Consider the following 19,375-nt stretch of genomic DNA (forward strand, 5'->3'; position numbering starts at 1 on the left):
GGGCTTGTTCATGGCAGATTAACTGTGAAGTTTCCCCTCAAAACCTCCCCCTCCCCCTGTAATTAACACATTTTAACTACACTTCATCACATCAATCTGTGCAGTTAGCACTTATGGGAACTGATTGTGCAGGCCCACTGGGACATAAAGAATAGCTTGTTAGTTTTATTTCGTTTGCCATGGCTGTTTCTGACTGGATAGAAAAAAGTATCCATTTGTTCTCTTGCATTGTATACTTATTACACAAATGAATGATGGAGGGGATCAGCACTTCTCAGGAACTGGCTTTAGGTAACTATCAGTGTAAAGTGAGATAACAAATACGAGCCTGTTTGTGGTTGCATTTTTAAATGGAGGTTGTGGGTACTCAGCACTTATGGATCTAGCCCATAGTAACTACCGTAATTACTTTAGGTTGGCGCTGAGCATTTTGGGGCTCATGTGCAGCATCATTGACAAGATTCAACCTTAGACAAATTAGAGCTGGTATAAGAACTGGTATAAGGTACAATGTTATATTTTTCTTTTCATTCCTAAAGGACAATCAAGATGGCTCATCTAGCGAAGGAATTTTTATATCGAAAATAATTGACAGTGGGCCTGCTGCCAGAGAAGGAGGGCTGCAGATACACGACAGGATTATTGAGGTATGTGAACACGCTGTCCGGTCTCTTTTAATAGGCCAAGTTCCATCTCATGTCTTCTGTAGGTCATAATGTGGGGTATGGGAGAGGTGTAGCATGGTAAATGTTGTCTGGTAAAGAGATGTCTGTTAAAATATGTTTGACCAGAGTCAATGCTGACCTTCCTGGCTTTACGTAGAGCTCTTATCTAAATATAGAACCCAGATTATGGATGGTATGTACATGTCCTGGCTTTTTGAGGAGTTAGCATCTATTTGGTATGCTGCAGTTATTTCTTTTTAAAGCTATTGGAGACTTCTAAGTTATTTAGTTAAAACCATATGTGAAATATCTGTTGTATAAACTGTAACTTTATTTAGCTTGGTTTCTAAGACATTTCATAGGGATAGCAAAATGTTTTGAACAGATAGAGGACAAAAGTTCCTGTTCCAGAATTTTGGTACAGACAGTTATATGCTTGCCTAAGTAATTTCTCTAATGTTATTCTGGACTCCTAATATTATTCAGACTGCAAGTCTGAATTTCTTCTCATTTTCCTAGTCTTGACCTCACTAAAATATCCTTCCTGTTAAAGAGTTGGTAGCCTGAAATGTTTTTCATAAGTTTCAGTGAGTGATTTTTTTTGGAGAGGGGTAACAGGGTTAGATTTCATGAAACAGAAAGCAATTTATTGGGAGTCAGATTTGAGCATTTTACAGTTAAAAATGTGTCCTTCCTGTCTTTTTATTTTTGTAAGAGGAGGAAAGTTTGAGAATCTATTGTTCAAAAAGATAAGTAAAGCTTTAGTTGCCAAGGATATCATGGAACAGTCAGTTTCTCTAAGTAATGGAATTCCATTGCTGTTAGTTTTGCAAATGAGCAATAAACAGCTGTTAAGGATTTTCTATTGGCAAAGAACAATGTGTATTTGCTATTTTCTACACTGTTTTGGTAAACTGCATTCACAATTTAGGGAGTATAAAATATTAATTAATATACTACGTATGGAGGAGAAGAATAGAATCACAGTAGCATGGTCATTAAAAGATAAGAACTTAGTTGTGGAGTGGTTTAGAAGTGCTATCCCTGATTTAAGTTCTGCTTATGATGTAATGTAACCACAAAGCATCTGAAAAACTCTAAGAAGGACTCCATATAAATCTTCTCCGTATAGAATCTCTCCCATAAAATGAAGTATACCTGTAAAGCTTTAGTCAAGTTCGGATTTTTTAATAATATGACATTTTTAATAACCCTATCTGTAGGTACGTGTGTCTTAAATACAGTAGAACCTCAGAGTTATGAACACCAGAGTTACAAAGTGACCGGTCAACCACACATCTCATTTGGAACCAGAAGTATGCAATCAGGCGGGGTGAGGGGGGAGAAGCAAAGACTGTACAGTACAGTACTGTGTTAAACTACTAAAAAAAAGGGAAAGTTTAAAAAAAAAGATTTGGGAAGGTAAGGAAACTGTTTCTCTGCTTGTTTCATTTAAATTAAGATGGTTAAAAGCAGCATTTTTCTTCTGCATAGTAAAGTTTCAAACCTGTATTTAGTCAGTGTTCAGTTGTAAACTTTTGAAAGAAAAAACATAACATTTAGTTCAGAGTTCCGAACAACCTCCACTCCCGAGGTGTTCGTAACTCTGGGGTTCTACTGTGTACAGCAGGGGTAGGCAACCTATGGCACACGTGCTGAAGGCGGCACGCGAGCTGATTTTCAGTGGAACTCACACTGCCTGGGTCGTGGCCATCAATCCGGGGGGCTCTGCATTTTAATTTAATTTTAAATGAAGCTTCTTAAACATTTTAAAAACCTTATTTACTTTATATACAACAATAGTTTAGTTATATATTATAGACTTATAGAAAGAGACCTTCTAAAAAGTTAGAATGTATTACTGGCACGCAAAACCTTAAATTAGAGTGAATAAATGAAGACTCGGCACACCACTTCTGAAAGGTTGCTGACCCCTGGTATACAGTTACACACAAATTATGTTAAAGGAGTGTTAAGGTTTCAAAATCAAGTACTCAGGAGTCAAGAAATGCCAACATTAATGTGGCTTATGCAACCTTAATTCAGCCTCTTTGTGCATATGAATTATGATATTTAATTACATGATCACATAGATTTTTTTTTTCATTGAACCCTTGCCTCATTCATTGCACAGCGTTATCTCCTGGAGGGCAGAGGAATATGGCTACTGTGAACCTTTTGATAGAGTGGTTGTTGCAGCATCTGCTTTTCCTTGCAAGAGACTAGTTCTGCTCCTCTTTGCCATTGCCTCTCCCCACCCACTTCTGATGGTATGTCTACACTGCACAAAAAACATGCATTCCTAACTCAGGTTAGCTAATCTGGGTTAAAATAAAAGTGGAGGTACAGCAACACAGTTTTTAACTCCGTTCAACCCCAGGCTGCCCTGTAGGCGTGGAACTTGAGCTGCTAAATACCAGCTCAAGTTCTTCAGTGTCTTCACTGCTGTTTTAACTTGGGTTAGCTAAACCAAGCTAAGAACACTTTTGTTTTGTTTACAGTATAGACATACTCTGAGGCCAGGCCTACACTAAAAAGTTAGGTCAACCCAGCTCGGTTGCTCAGCAGTGTGAAAGATCCATATCCCTTAGCACATAGTTAAGCCAACCTAACCCCTGGTGTAGGCCGCACTGGGTCACCAAAAGAATTCTTCCTTTAATCTAGCTACCACCTCTCAGGGATGAGGATTAACTACAGAGCAGGGAGAACCCCTCCTGTCAGTGTAGTGAGTGTCTATGCTGTAGTGATTTAAATGTAGACCTAGCTTGAGTGTTTAGTGTCTGGCCGTGCTAGCATAGGCTAGAATAAGAGCTCAGATACCATAGTGAAGGACCTGAAGAGAACAGAAAAGTAGAATAGACTTATGGGGCAAGATTCTGTGCTGTCTCTCTAAGAGGCACAGCACTGAACTCAGTCCAGGGGGTGGCTCTAAGCTACTTTTGTGCCCTCCTAATCCTGGGCTGCTCTCTGGTACCTGGTGTAAGACAGACAGGTCTGGGGCCCTAAGTTACAGCAGCCTGTCTTGGGGCTGCAGTGCTGCCTGGAATCCCCTGCCCTCAACACACCCTTCCCCCCCGAGCTCCACTTGCCTCCCGCCATGCCTCGTTCCTACACTAAGGCTTGTGATGGGTTAATTGGGAAGTATCCTGAATATCTATTTGTCTCCAGCTTTCTGAGGTTTTTATGCTGTGCCTAGGGAGTGATTAACAACCTCTTCTGAGACTACGGCTATGGCTACACTTGCACTTCAAAGCGCTGCCGCGGCTAAGTGTAGTCAAAGCGCCAGCGCTGGGAGAGAGCTCTCCCAGCGCTGTCCGTACTCCACCTCCCTGTGGGGAATAACGTACAGCGCTGGGAGCCGCGCTCCCAGCGCTGGGGCTTTGACCACACTGGCGCTTTGCAGCGCCGCAATTTGCAGCGCTGGAGAGGGTGTGTTTTCATACCCTGCTGCAGCGCTGCAAATTTGCAAGTGTAGCCATGGCCTACATGTTGTTGTTATCATTGTTGTTATTACTTATATGGCACTAATAACGTGCCAGATGCACCCAAAGAGGTTCTGGTTTTGATCCCCAGAGGAAACATTCTGAGCTCCGCATGTGCTACCCAAGCCCGGTGGCTCCAGGCATAGAGAACAATGCAATACAGAATTTAAATGTGTGCAACCTGCTGAAAGTGGGGCCAGGGAGTCCCCTTTGTCCTTTCTCTATTCACTTGCTATCTGTCTCCCTCAGTAGCTCATTTCCAGTCTTCCCCCGACTTATTCCAGCTTTTGGGTGCAATGAGGTACTCGTGTGGACAGTCTAGGGCCAAATTCTGGTACTCTTATTTGCCTTGAGTAGTACTCTATTCCACAAATAGCATCGCTGACTTCAGTAGGCCTACTCCAGCAGTAAGGTACTACTCAAGGTGAGTAAAGAGATCTGAATCTGGCCCTTGGTGTCTATGTTGTTTTGCAGGATCCATACAGGCAGTTTATTGCTGCCCTTACTTGGCCCCCAGGGCTTCCCTGCTCAGACTGCGAATCCCGCTGGCGTGGAAAGAGCTACTTTCCTCATACTTGCTGCTATGAATAATTGGGCAGGGAAGGAGCCCTGGTCACCCCAAACCCACCGTTGTGTGCTGTAACAGCTGCTTAGATGCATAGGGGAGTAAGCTGCTCCACAGAAAGGGATGAAGCAACTAATTTCCAACCTAGAGCAAGGGAAGAGCAGGAGACTCTCTCTGAGACTCATTCTGGTCTGCTCCGGAGCACTGCATCTATGTGTCACCCTTTCCATAGGGCAGACTGTAAAAGCACCACTCAGCTCTACGTGAGTAGTGTGGCATTGGGCCCACATGTCCATTTGCTCTATGGTTGTGTTCACATTTTTCAGTTATATCCCCAGAATGGAGGCAGCCTGGCAATTCGTGGTATTTACCACCTACCAGGATTTCATCAGGCACCCACCTGGGTACGGTGTATCAGCTGTGCCGATAACAGTACACCTGAATTACTAATTCACGTGTCTGCACACCTCTAGTCAAAGTTTAGCGCACAGTTTCCAAAGCATTGACATTGCTTTGTGTTCATATAGCAAAATGGCCCCTGTGGTTTATCATCTTTGCTTCCTGTGAGTGTTCAACCTAAACAAATGTTTGACACTTCATAGCTAAGATACGTGCTTTCTGTGCAAACTATGTTTCGTACGCTGTGATATCCCTAATACAGAAGGGGAGAGGAGATACTTCTTATCAAAGCATCTGAACCATGTTTATCACCTTCGTATTCAGTTCACACAATCTAAACACCCTGAGATGGATATTTACGTCATGTTGCAATGCTGAAGTTGTTTAATTTTTAACAACTGTGTATAGCCAGTGAAAACATGGACCTACCAAAGAAATAGTCAGTGGCGTAGCCATAAGGTAATTGTCTGAAGTTATCTTCCATTCATGATGCTAAACATTTATTTTGTTTGTTTGAGGCTCAATTTCACCAGCTTTACTCACACCTTATCCTGCAGTTATTCTTATAGTTTTCATAGTGACTGCTTGTGGCGTAAGGTCCTACTCAAAGTAGAGTGGCAAAAATCTATCCCTTCTGTATCATTCTTGGCTGTGCATAGAATGCTGTGATAACGCAGAACATTTATTAAATAAACTTGGTCAAACACGCCAGAGGAAAAATCACTCAATCTGCTAAAATAAAAGGGGGGATAAGAGAATAGATTCATAGATTCTAGGACTGGAAGGGACTTCGAGAGGACATCGAGTCCAGTCCCCTGCCCTCATGGCAGGACCAAATACTGTCTAGACCGTCCCTGATATACATTTATCTATCCTACTCTTAAATATCTCCAGAGATGGAGATTCCACAACCTCCCAAGGCAATTTATTCCAGTGTTTAACCACCCTGACAGTTAGGAAGTTTTTCCTAATGTCCAACCTAAACCTCCCTTGCTGCAGTTTAAGCCCATTGCTTCTTGTTCTATCCTTAGAGGCTAAGGTGAACAAGTTTTCTCCCTCCTCCTCATGACACCCTTTTAGATACCTGAAAACTGCTATCATGTCCCTCTCAGTCTTCTCTTTTCCAAACTAAACAAACCCAATTATTTCAGCCTTCCTTCATGGGTCATGTTCTCAAGACCTTTAATCATTCTTGTTGCTCTTCTCTGGACCCTCTCCAGTTTCTCCACATCTTTCTTGAAGATAAGGGAGAGCTAATGAAAACAGGATAACAAATTTGAATTGACCCAAATACAAAGCCTTTGCAGGCAGCTACAGACTAGCATTTGTGGTTGTCTTTAGGGAAGTAGATTTGTAGAAGGATTCTGCAAACGGACAGGGCACAGCAATAGGCTCTAGATAGAACCTAAGGCTAGAGAGCAGACACATCTCATCTGATGACATTTGCTTTGGGAGAACACAGGGGAGAGATGGTAACCCAAGTATCTAGAGCGGGGATTCTCAAACTGGGGGTCGGGACCCCTCAGGGGGTCACAAGGTTATTACATGTGGGGTCGCGAGCTGTCAACCTCCACCCCAAACCCAGCTTTGCCTCCAGCATTTATAATGGTGTTAAATATATAAAAAAGTGGTTTTAATTTATAAGGGGGGGGGGAGTTGCACTCAGAGGCTTGCTATGTGAAAGGGGTCACCAGTAAAAAAAAAAAAAAAAGTTTGAGCCACTGATCTAGAGCCTAGAATGTTATATATTTGTTCATTTAAAACAGAGGGCTTTATATACATTGCTGGCATGACCTTGAACTGAATCCTTTCAAAAGAATTCTCATTTCAGTGCGATAAACAATCCAAAAGCATAAACTGGGAAGCACAGCAGCTCCAGAATTAATTACAGTTCTGATCGTAGCGAATTTACAGTTTCTATCAAAGTGAATTTTGCGGCTTCTGTTTGGAACCTTTCCTTTCTGCATGTCTTCTGGTAAATGAATGCTGAAGAGCCTGTTAATAAAGGAGTGCCATTTTTCATTTTCAGAACTGTCAAAAAGCTTCAAATTGCTGAGCAGGGATTATGTGGTTTTTAAGATGTGCAGACAAATATAGTGGTATTTATAACTGATAGTAAATTATTGTTATGTTGATATCTGCTTTCAAATGCTGTTCCATGAGAGTTGCATACCAAGATAAGCTTTTGAAAAACGTCTCAGATCATTTTAAGCTTGGTTTCCTTATGTAGGGTGGGTTTGGATTTCCTCTCCCACCAGTTTTAAAAAGTTAAATGCAAAACAAGTAAATCATTTAAAAAAAAAAAAAAAAAAAGGTGAATAGCCCCTTCTCCTTATTTGTCAGTAACCTTAGAAAATTATTTCTTAACTGCTTGTATATCATGGACATGAGCAATAGCCCAGTAATAGTAAGGAAACAGCATGCCATGAAATACGCATCCCTACTGCTAACCAAGGACCTATCCCCCTAGATGAATGCTGCATGTTTCAGGAGTTTAACACTACACATAATAGACACGTAAGGAAAATACAGGTCCCATCCCCTTGCAAAATCCCATTCAGTGTTTTGTTTTACAGTATCTGTTCAAAAATAATTGGTGCTTACATAGCACTTTACATCTTCAAATTGCAAACATTAACTAGTTAATAATTCTCACATTTATCCTGTAGGGTAAATATTATCCCCATTTTACAGATGGGAGAACCTGAGGTGGAGAGGGAAATGACTCCTGAAAGAAGTCAGTGTCATGGAGGATAGCTCCATCAGTGGCTGTTTGCCAAGATGGTCAGGGATGAAAAAGAAACCCCATGCTCTAGGTGTCCCTGGCCTCTGATTGCCAGAAGCTGGGAGTGGACGACAGGGGATGTATCACTCGATGTTTGCCTGGTCTGTTCATTCCTTCTTAAGCACCTGGCATTGGCCTCTATCGGAAGACAGGCTACTGGGCTAGATGGACCATTGACCTGACCCAGTGTGGCCGTTCTTATGTATGTTTTTGAAGTTTGAGTTCGTGGATCCCTGTCCTGTATTCAGTTTACCCATAACTGCCTCTATCTAGAAATCTGCTTCTAAAGTAAATTTGAATGGCTGGCCTAAATCTGCTTCCAGGTCTTCCACAATTACTTGCAAAGTTAGGAAGTAACACTATAATGGCAGGACTGCTGTGCCTTCTGTTTGCTTGCACCATGCATTTCTGTGGTTTATAAATACAAGGCAAACTGCAATTAGAGCAGTTATACTTTAATGTACTAAATACAGTAAACCACTTGCGCTCCATTAACCATCTTCTATAGTAAGATCCAGAAGAGACTGTGTGCATTCACAAACACATGCACATAAGAGGCCTGGGTCCTTCCCCGTTTAAGTCAATGGGAGTTTTGCCCTTACTTCAATAGAAGCAGTTTTGGATCCTGTGTAAGAAAGAGATGAAAGTAGGCACTGTAGGGACACCTAGAAGTTATCTATAATCAGATAATATGCTTTTGTTGTGGGAGCAAAATGGCAGCTAATTACATCTCTGAATAAGGGCCTGCTCACTTTCCATAGATGAGCATGTGATCTTTCCTCAACTAGGTAGAGGCCAAATTTACTTTAATTTTTTAAACACATCTGCTTTGAAGGATTATAGATTAAATATGACATTCTTTGCTGACTGTAGCTAGTGAGTCAGTTTATTTAGCTTCTGTGCTAGCGTAGGAAGTAGGAGACTTATTAAATACCCTACAAATAAATACTTCCCATCAGCTGGTGTCAATTGTCAGAACCCCAATGGCTTTGCTAGAGCTATGAGAACGTATCCCAGCTGAGGAGATACCCCATGTAGCATGCTGTCTGTTGGAGTGCTTATTGTTTCAGGAGCTGGGGATGCATCTTAGTGCAGAAATGATTTGATTGATTCGTACCCCAAAGGACACTCATTTACTATGAATTATGGACCGATTTTGTATGATGTCTTGAGTGGTTTTCATCACCAGTCTTCACATAAGCATAGTCACACATTTTAGCGAATCGTCCTGTGTTTTTGTAGATCTGTTTGATCATTTGCTCTTTGGTGAGGCTAGTTGCAGAGTTTGCCCTGCAGGGGTCTGCTCCAATAGCAGTGCCATTTCTCATCTTACATAGAGTATGTCATAGACAGAGTAAACTGAATTTGGCAGCTGTGTTAACTATGTAGCCTGTGGAAGTGCTCCAAAGCCAAATTAACACAGCGGAAGCTGAATCAGACACCCCCGGATGGATCACTCACCAGAAGGAAAGGTCATAAGTGCATAATATTCAGTTCTTTATTAATAAAATGTGTATGCTGAGGAACATCTACAGCTGGGGTTGGGAGGCAGGGGCTCTTTGAATTTTATAATGAGCTAAGAGGGGTTTCACCTGGTTGTCTAGTCTAGGGTGTGATTTGCTAGCCCAGATATTTGGATTAGTTGCAGGTTTCCTTGCTAATGTGTGAGATAAGATAGCAGTTTCGGGGTGGACAGTTCCCTTTTTCCTCCCCTTTATCTGGAGTGGTAGGATTCCTTGCTTACTGCTGGTGTTCCGATGTGAATGGTCCCTGATCCAAGTGGGTGTGTTTGTCCTGGAAGATGACAGCTGGCTAGGAGCAGGGGCCTAAATCACTTTGGGGCCTCTGTGGCGCTGATCCCACACTTCCTGCCCAGGAACAGCAGCACAGATCCCTTCCCCTTGAGAGCTGCAGCAGGGGGGTCCCCTGCACTTACCCCAGCGGCAAGTGTGCATCTGTTGGGGAGAGCAGGCTGGGGCAGTGTTGACAAGGGTCCCCAAAGCAGTGGGTCTTGGAGCTGGGGCAGTCCACGCCCCTCAGAGCTATTGTGTCAGTCTGCGTCTCTGTCTCTGTTACACTTTGTTCATGGTTTTAAGATTTACTCTGCAACTGTGAGGTGTTATATTTTAAATGAGAGCTGAGATTCTGAGGTACTCATATAAGTCCAGGAGCCAGGGCTCTATGCACAATCCTATTGTACCTATGTCTTACTGCAGCTCTGGCTGGGAGTTGATCATTTGGAATTTCAGTCTTCACCTCAGACTGGTGAACTCCGATGAAAGATATGTCATTAAAGCCTTTTGCCCTGCCACCTTTTTACAAGGTGCAACATGTGCTTCCCTATGCAAGCTCCATTCTGCTAGAAGAGCAGGCAGGAAGTGGACCTGAGCCCTCTCGCACACCATCTTCCCCATAAGGAGCCGAATCCAAGCTATAGACTAGCACAGGACAGTCAGTGATGGAATTGTGCAACCCTCCTGCAGAGAGAGAGACTAACTTCTTGCACCCTCTCCTCCCCTTGCAGAACTGTGTAGGACTAACTAATTAACTAACCATTAACTAATGACCCTTATCCTCTAGGCTGAAGGGGCTGAATAAATTTCCATTAGAGCAACCCTAGCGAAATGCAACGTTCAAACGCTACCAGCAATGACTAAGAGTTAGCCTCTGTCACCCATACTCCAGGAGTCACATTTTTGTCACCAGTCATGGTGTAAGGTACCCTTGCTCATGTTAAGTAGCATCAGAATCCAGCCCTGTTGCTTTGCACATAATTAGCAGTGAATAAAATAATTTATTAGGGGAATTTAGCCTTCAGTTTGCAAATTGCCCATGAGAATTTTCTTGGGAGGTCTCTTTAATTAATTTGAAATTATTCACCCATTACTTTTACAAATACACCTTGCTCCGTAAATTATTAGTGAGAAGTTCATTGCAAGTATTCACTAGTTGAAAATTAAAATTCTAGCTATTGTTGTTTAGTTTTGATTAAGTCACATTGTATTGTTTCTGTTCCATGAATGGAGGAGCACAGCTCTTAAAACTAGATTCCCAGTGTGGATATGTGTGCTTACAAGTCTCTTTTTTAGGAATGTTTTCAGACTTTCACTTAAAATTGGCTGTTTCTGTGAATGTTCCTGCCAGGACACTCAAGCACACTAAGCCTATTTGTAGGGAGTGAACACCAAAGGGCTGTTAACACAGCGGAAGCAAATTCAACTTTTTATTTTTGTGCATATTCGCAGGAAAGTTTTAGAGACGTTTGCCCCGGTCTATTAATGATGTCTCAGAAAGGAGCAGCATGTTCGTGTCTATGCTAAAGGCAGGATGGGGCAACTTGGCAACTGATGAAAGAGAACAGTAACAAATTTAAGGGAAAACGCTGTAGTTCCAAATGAAAACATGAGGCCTTGGTTCTCACTCTATTTTTTTCTCCCTCCATAAATTTATTCTCTAGCTTGAAGGACTTAGTGCTGTAGTCTAAGTTGGGGCAGGGAGGTGGGGAGTCGAAGAGAGAAGCCAAATTGAGTGCTGGTCAACATTAAAAACAAAATAGAGATGTAATATAATATAATATATCGTATATTAAGTATTGTACTACAGTTCTTGCCTCAAAGAGAAAAAAACAACTTGGCAAGAGGAAAATAAAAAATTACTGCAAAGAAAGAAAATAATGCCCTTCTGTCGGGCTCGCTGTACAGTAACTCCTCACTTAACGTTGCAGTTATGTTCCTGAAAAATGCAAGTTTAAGTGAAACGATGTTAAGCGAATCCAATTTCCCCATAGGAATTAATGTAAATGGGGGGGTTAGGTTCCAGGGAAAAAAATTTCACCAGACAAAAAACTATATATTGTATAGTTATATACCCGCAGTATACGTTTTAAACAAATAATTTAATACTGTTCACAGCTATGATGATTGTGAAGCTTGGTTGAGGTGGTGAAGTTAGAGGGTGGAAGAGGGTGGGATATTTCCCAGGGAATGCCTTGCTGCTAAATCAATGGAGGCAAAACAGGGTTTGGAGTGGAGGCTGACAGCTCGTGACCCCCCCCTCCCATGTAATAACCTCATGACCCCTTGAGGGGTCCCAACCCCCAGTTTGAGAATCCCTGTGCTAAATGATGAACTAGCTGAGCCCTCAAGGGTTAACATTGTTAACGTAGCCTCTCACTCTACAAGGCAGCAGGAATGGAGGGGAGGGGAGATAGCATAGCAGACAGACACACACCTTGTGTGTGGGAGAGAGAGAGAGATGCACACTGCCCCTTTAAGTAAACTGACCCACTCTTAAGTGCATTGTCTTTTTAAGTGGATCAGGAAGTTGAGAGAGCAGCTGCTGCCCAGGTTCTCTCTCCCTCTGTGTCCCTACACTGCTCAGTATGGAGAAGAAGGGGTAAGCGGGGTGTAGGAGCGGGGGGAGGGGGACAACCTGACATTAGCCACTCTCCCCTTCCGCCACTGCACAGCAAGCAGGAGGCTCGGGGAGCAGCTCCAAAGTAGAGGGCAGGAGCAGCACAGGAAAGTGGAGGGAGGGACAGCTGCAATTGCTAGCCTGCTGGGCAGCTACTGCACAGGGAACTTGGGAGAGGGGAGCTGCTGGGGGGCTGCCGGCCCACCCTGGTTCCAAGCCCCCACCAGCTAGCTGCAACAGGCTGCTCTTCCTGCAAGCAGTGGACAAAGCAGGCGGCTGCCAAAGACGTTAGAAGGGAGCATTGCGCAACTTTAAACGAGCATGTTCCCTAATTAATCAGCAACGAAACAGCGTTAATCGGGACAACTTTAAGTGAGGAGTTACTGTCTTATTAAATTCCTCTCTCCAAATATGCGACTGGAGTTCCCCAGCTGTAAGTATATTCCGTGCTGTAACTTCTGAAGCAATACCCTCAACGATTCCCCTTTCAAACACCAGCAACATTCCATTCTCTGCCCATTTTAATAAAAATCCACAGCATGTTGACACTGTGCACATTGTGGGCATTTTGGATCCATAGAAGCTTATAAATATCTCCCTCATGGGTATCTTTAAATTAAAAAGAGGTAATGAGATCATCCAAAAAGAGCTGCAAACCCAGGAATAAACCAGAGACATGCTGTGACTGTAAGCGGACAGCCCTTTTAAGTTAGTGGGAACATGTTTTTTTTTTTTTTTTAATAATTTGGTTTCCTTAATAATATGCAGTGTTAAAAAGGGCCAGATCTTCTACTGTGTAAATTGGCATAGCTCCATGGAGCTACAGTACTAAGGATCCTAAGTTTCTCCTCCTCTACATAGTGCTGTTAGGTAGCATAGGAGTTAGTTACATAACAGCATCTGTGTTTTTGTTTGTGGTGCTATGTAACAGAAAACAAATAAGACTTGAGAGAAAAAGGAAGTGACTAGGAAGAATATAGTCTATGGTTGATTCTCCACTGCACTGAACGTGTCTAGCCATCTACAACCAACCGTAAAGTGAGTGCAAAATGCTCTCAGCATGATGTGGTAGCATTTTGCACCCATGTGAGACTCACTTTGCTCAGTGGTAAAAGACTACAGAAGGCAATGGAAAATCTGACCCTCTCGGGACGTCTTGCCTCTGGTGTAGCTATTAATCTCTGTAGCAGAAGGAACAACTCTTTATACCATTTGGGAAGAAAAGAGGAAGTGCTCAGGCTTTGATAATGTCAGTTGTATGCATTTGTATTATTATTATTTCAAAGAAAAACTGATAAATAGCTATTTCCTATTTCATTCTTCAGGACAAAACAGAAATATGTCAAACTCTACTAGACTGATCCCCTTTTCTTTTGATGTGACATATTTGAATAGATAACAATAAGATGATTTAATCTCTTTTTCACATATGTTGCAGTTCCTTGGGCTTTAAATCATTCTCTGTTCAGTTTTCCACAATTGAAGCCAAACCGTTATGATTATCTGTTGGATTATTATTATTTTTTTTTAGATTTGAAGTACTCTGAGAGGCTTTGTAGAGAAAACATGCACTGTCCTATCAACTATTTTCACACAGTTTGTGCATTTTACAATAATTGGGCAATCAGGCGCAATCATCCTTAATTTAGTACATGTGCAATGAATTACCATGTCAATTGTATCAAAAGATATGAATAAAATAAGTGCAAATTAACTACAAAAGCGATTGTATGTTCAGATCATTGCTATTCAAAATGTGCTTGAATAGAGCTTGCATGGCTTCTTTTACTTTGGATTAAATGGAATGTGGAGATTTTCTAGAAAATGCTAATTTACTGGATGTATCAGTGGAACCCTGTCTTTAGATCAACATTTCAAAGGGTCCTTGGTCCTGATCCTGTAGTTGAATCTTGGTGGGCACCGCAGAGAATCTCATTGACTTCAGTGGGTTTTTGCATCAGTACAAAGGTATTCCCATGCACATCTGATTGCAGTGCTGGGCTCATGCATGGGTGTTTTTTACAACATCATATTTCATGTGTATCATGTACACTATGTAGTCACTGAAATAAGATATTAGGGTCTATTCTTGTAACAAAAATAATGCAAAGTTGCTTCTGATTAACATTTGAATCAAATAAAATTATTTTATTCCCCAACACACATATTTCAATATGCAGTTGAGTAGGTGTTTTAAGAATTGCTAATTGTTACAAATGATTTCTTAACATATGCTGTTATAGACAAAAGGGAAAAGATGGAAATAAAGATGCTTGATTAGCATCTGATCACATTTGCTATGTTAAACTGAATAGTGGTAAAGTTATTAAATTCATGTTCTCTTTTCTTCATGAAGTTTTCTTCCTGAGTTAATTAACTCTTTGCACCACAAAACTTTAAAGCTGTTCATAATTAACTGCAGTTCTTTGACTTAAATACTCAAGAGGTGACAGCTTACCAGTTTTATGTAATTAATGTAATATTGTTGTCTGCTTCTGTACTTTATGCATGATGTTTTGATATTTTTAATAATAGAATATATTTTTATTATTTCAGGTTTCACTACTGAGAGCAGCCACAGGGCTTGTAAAGTTGTTAGACCCTCATAAATATAAATGGTACTGGGCGACAACATTAGCAGTTCAGTTTTTTTGCTTCAGCACTGGGGCTTTTAAACTGAATGTAGTACTTAAAGTGTTGCTTTCAAATCATCTGTATGTATTTTAGTATCCAACATAAATATAATTGTGTTGTATTAGCTTTCTAAAAATTGTATGGCTTTTAATAATGGTTATAAAACAATTCTCTCTGTAAAGAGAAAAGAATAAAAGTTCACCTGTTATAGTGAAAGTTGGTCTTTCCAACACTGGCAGAATTCATTTTGCCTACCCTGCAAAATATATCAGAGAGATGTGTGGGCTTCAGAGGAAAGAAATGCAGGATACCATAGGGTGAAATTCACACCCCATGATCACTACTCCAGACTATAGGTGGAAGTAGTGTGTCCAATCCTGCCATTTGCGCAGTGTGACAGTACCATTAGATCTATATATTACTATTATTTGTAGGCTGTTTAGTTACGAACTGTGTTCGGTAGCGTGTAAACACCCATGGCTGGCCCATGTCAGCTGACTTGGGCTGTAAAATTGTGGTCTAGACATTCGGGCTTGAGCTGGAGCACGACCTCTGTGACCTGCCTCTATCAACTAAGCCCTGTTTGGGCTCATCAGTTCAGGAAGCTTTAGTTTATTTCTTAAAAGGCCTTGCTTACAGAGCAGACCTTTGTCCAGCTCTCTGGCACACTAATAAAAATTACTAGTAACTTTAGTAGCTGCCAGATCACATGATGACTTGGAGTTGTATCACATTTCCCCCCCACCCCAAAGAACACCATCTGATCTCTACCTCTTACAAGACTATGTAAAATATATTTCAATAACTGATTTTAAAAAGGGTTTTTCTTTAATGCTCCTCTCTTTTCATGCTGAAATCTGAGATACAGTGAAAGTATAAGATACTTCGTTAGATGCGTCATGGGTGCCTGCCAGAAAGCGAATATGATGGACTGTTTTTGCTACCTAAGCTCTGTTTACTTCATACCCACAGCCTAGTTGCTCCTGTCCATGGACACAGTCTAATTTCAGCCTGATGTCATTCAAAAAGTACTTTCAGAAATGAAGTTTCGTTGCCAGAATTATGACTTCTTGGGGCTGGTGCTGTGTGTCTGAGAGTATCACCTTCTGGTGATGACAGGTTGAGGAATGACAAGCAACAGATAAAAGTGCATAAACAGAGACTCATATCAGCACAAATACAGTAAAGGTTGAACAGTAACGATGGACCCAATGTAGCTCCCTCTTACGTAATTGGGGAAAAAGGACCCATGGACTTTCATTGGAATAGGACTAGTCTCTATACTTTGTATTAGCATGGTTATGGAAACCATGCCTCGAGCCAGATCCACACAGACATTTGTCAAGACAAAGAGCATTAAAAAGTATAAATTTTTCTTCCTATGTAGCATGCTGAGATGCACCAATTCTCTATTTCCCCCACTAATCAAGAGGAAAAAATAAATATATGTGTTGGGGAATAACTATTTTTATTCTAAATGTTGATCTCATTGACAGTATGCCATTTAATATCAGAGACAATATGATATTCATCTTTGTGGAAACCAGGATTTGGCTGACATAAAGATACATTGTGAACTGATTTACAGACTGTACATGTAGACTGCCTTGAATTTGGCTGCATATGTTTTAAACCAGAACCCAGTTGTAAGTCAATAGCAGTCTTTCCACTGACTTCACTGGGAGTTGCTTTGGGATGCATTTGTAAACATCTCTGTAATATTCTTAGTTTTGCCTTCCTGCAGGCATGATTCCAACACCGTTTTTTATGGTGTGTGTTTGTTTTTAACAAATAGCTTGTCTGGTGCACATTACAGCATATATGCAAAAGTTCTGTGGCAAAACTGGAGATTGTTCATGGAAGTTTAAAAACCAGTTTGCTGAAATTTGAGAAGAACTTTGAGAAGAACTCTCTTGTGCAGTGGTTTTATGATGCAGATTTCTTGCAAAAAAACCCTCCTTTTGTTTAGTCAGGAGAGCCTATTGTCTGCCATTGTGCATTTTGTTGTCTCTCACTTTGCTTCTCATTGTGCTTTCAAATCTAAGTCTAACATTAATCTATTGTGTGTCTTCAGTAAATCTCATAAAGGAATGGAATACAGATGTGTACCCATGACACTTACCTTCTGTCCTTGACTAAATTTTATCAAAATCATCCTAGAACACTCAGATACATATTACAACAGTCGTATATTTATAATTTTTTTTAAAAACTTTGTTTTTCCTCCTTTTATTGGTTAGAATGTTTTTAAATTTCCCTATAATGCCGTTTGAAATGACAGCTTTAACTGTCAGCTAATTCCAGTTGTGTACAAAACAAAACAAAAGTAGTGATGGCTTTGTAGCAGACAAAGCAGCACTAAAACTAGTTGGCAAACTCCCTCAGGTAGGCTGTTCCCCCACACCACTCTCAGAAGGCCAGACTTTGCTATCTGTACCGCATTGGTTTAAATGGAAATAAACATGGAAGACAGTACTATGAAGTGTGAGGCACTGGAATCTGGCCCAGAGTTTCCTATTGTTTATTCCCTCAGTGTCTTGGGAAGGGGGTTTGGCCCATGAATTCACAGATCTTTGAAGATCCAGCAGAGCTATGGAAGTGCTGATTTGCACATTGACTAATGATTCCCGAGCCTGGCAGCTCAGCTCCTACAGGGCTTTCTAGTTAACTTGATTGCTGCTGTTACCCAAAATAGTCTCTCTGCATAGAGGATCAGCATATAGAAACTACAGTGACTGGGGCTATCACCAATAGATTAGACTAGACAATCCTGGGCATATTGATTTTTATGATTTTCACAATTGTGTTTTCTTATTTTTTTTTTGAAATAGCAATTTTCACTTTCCTGGTACTGTTTTATATACCCACAGCAGCAGTAAAGAAGTGTGTGTGTGGGGGGGGGAGGGCTCTTTGGAAAGAACACAGTGAAGTCAGTGCAACTACTCAAGTGCTTAGACTTGAGTATATACCTCAAGGTATGTTTACAGTGCAAAAAAGGGGTGGCAGTGAACCTCAGAGCCAAGTCAGTAGAGGGGCTTGAGCTATGGGGCTACAGTGAAGCCTGGGCTCTGAAACCCGGAGAGGGAGATAGGTCTTAGAGCTCTGGCTGAATGTCTGTGCTGTTGTTTTTAGCCCTGTACCATGAGCCTCATTGATCTGGGCTCTGAGACTTTCTGCCATGGTGTTTTTTTTTTTTGCAATTTAGACATACCCTAAGCCTGGTTCTGTGGGACCTGGGCTTGTGAACTGCTGCTTGAGCGCCCCCATTGCATTGTAAACCGTGGTTTACAGTGATGGACCCAGATCTCATAGCCATACTAACACATCCATGCTGCACTACACAGACCTTTGGACTTGGGTCTGTGACTTGACTTGCATCCCCCTGAAAAATGACAGGGCTTGGACCAGAGTCACAGCAGGACTCACGTTCTGACCCACCTCCCTAGCAGGGTCCTAGCACTTGAGTCCTGAGTGCTTGCTGACCTGAGTCAGACCGATTTGTGTGTGGACAGAAGCGGGGCTTGGGCTCAAACTGGAGTCAGAGCCTGGGCTTAGAGTGCAGTGTAGACATAGCCTAAGTGTTTGCAAACTCAGGGCCTTATTTAGAAGCCTAGTTAAGAATTTTGGAGCATAACTTTAGGCACCTATTTTTGATAATCTTGCCCAAAGAACCCTTTATTTGAATCTGGTCTCTTCCAGTATTTGTAAACTTAGGTCTAACTTGGAACAAAAGTAGGTGGAAAATGTTCAGACAGAGGTATAGTTTCCATATTGACAATATCCCACTAACAATTCTTCCTTTATTTTTAAGTAATTTCACACAGCTGACTCTTGTACTTTAAGGAGTCAGCACATGCTCTTGCCTTTTTAAAAATTTTACACAACCCTTATTCTTTCCCCTTCATTTTGGCCTCCCTCCTTCCTTTAAAAGCTTTGAAGGCAAAGCCTGCTCTGCATCAGGGGAATTGTTGACTGTTTCTATTACAGATTCTTTTCTAGCAACTAAATTGTTTGTTGTTTTTTCAGTTTTTACCAGTTCTTACCCCTAGTGAACAATTAAAATAGGTTTCCCTTTTTGTCAGCTGCTTTAAGATCCCCAAAAGTGAGTTTGCTTGCCTGCTTTGTGGATTGTACAACTGATGAAGGTCATTTCATTTTCAAAATTTATGACTAGAAATTAGTAATAAACATAGGAATGGATAGTGGTGTCAAAAACTGTGATAGGTAAAATATTAGCCTCTTGCAGAGTCCCGTAAATCTCCAAGTTTTATAGACTATTAAAGTTACTTTCACTGAGCTGACACTGTGAATTCCTGTTACAGTATTCTTGCCTTCCTGCTTGCTCACTCCCTTGGTTCTTTGTTAGTTCCCTGAACACTTTAGATTAACCAGAAGTATCTTGGTAACTTATCTGTGGCTGGGGATGGGCGGC

General features: G+C 41.3%; 1 protein-coding gene across 1 annotated transcript in view; it reads left to right on the forward strand.

The window, feature by feature from the left end:
* The window catches only part of PDZRN3 (PDZ domain containing ring finger 3), a 204,537-nt gene that overhangs the window by 13,367 nt on the left and 171,795 nt on the right, over nucleotides 1-19,375 (forward strand). The window contains exon 3 of the mRNA XM_039481271.1: nucleotides 540-647. Coding sequence (XP_039337205.1) covers nucleotides 540-647 — 108 coding nt within the window. The remainder of the gene's footprint in view (nucleotides 1-539; nucleotides 648-19,375) is intronic.

The sequence above is a fragment of the Mauremys reevesii genome, linkage group 7 (assembly GCF_016161935.1).
Source record: "Mauremys reevesii isolate NIE-2019 linkage group 7, ASM1616193v1, whole genome shotgun sequence".
NCBI classification, from domain to species: Eukaryota; Metazoa; Chordata; order Testudines; family Geoemydidae; genus Mauremys; species Mauremys reevesii.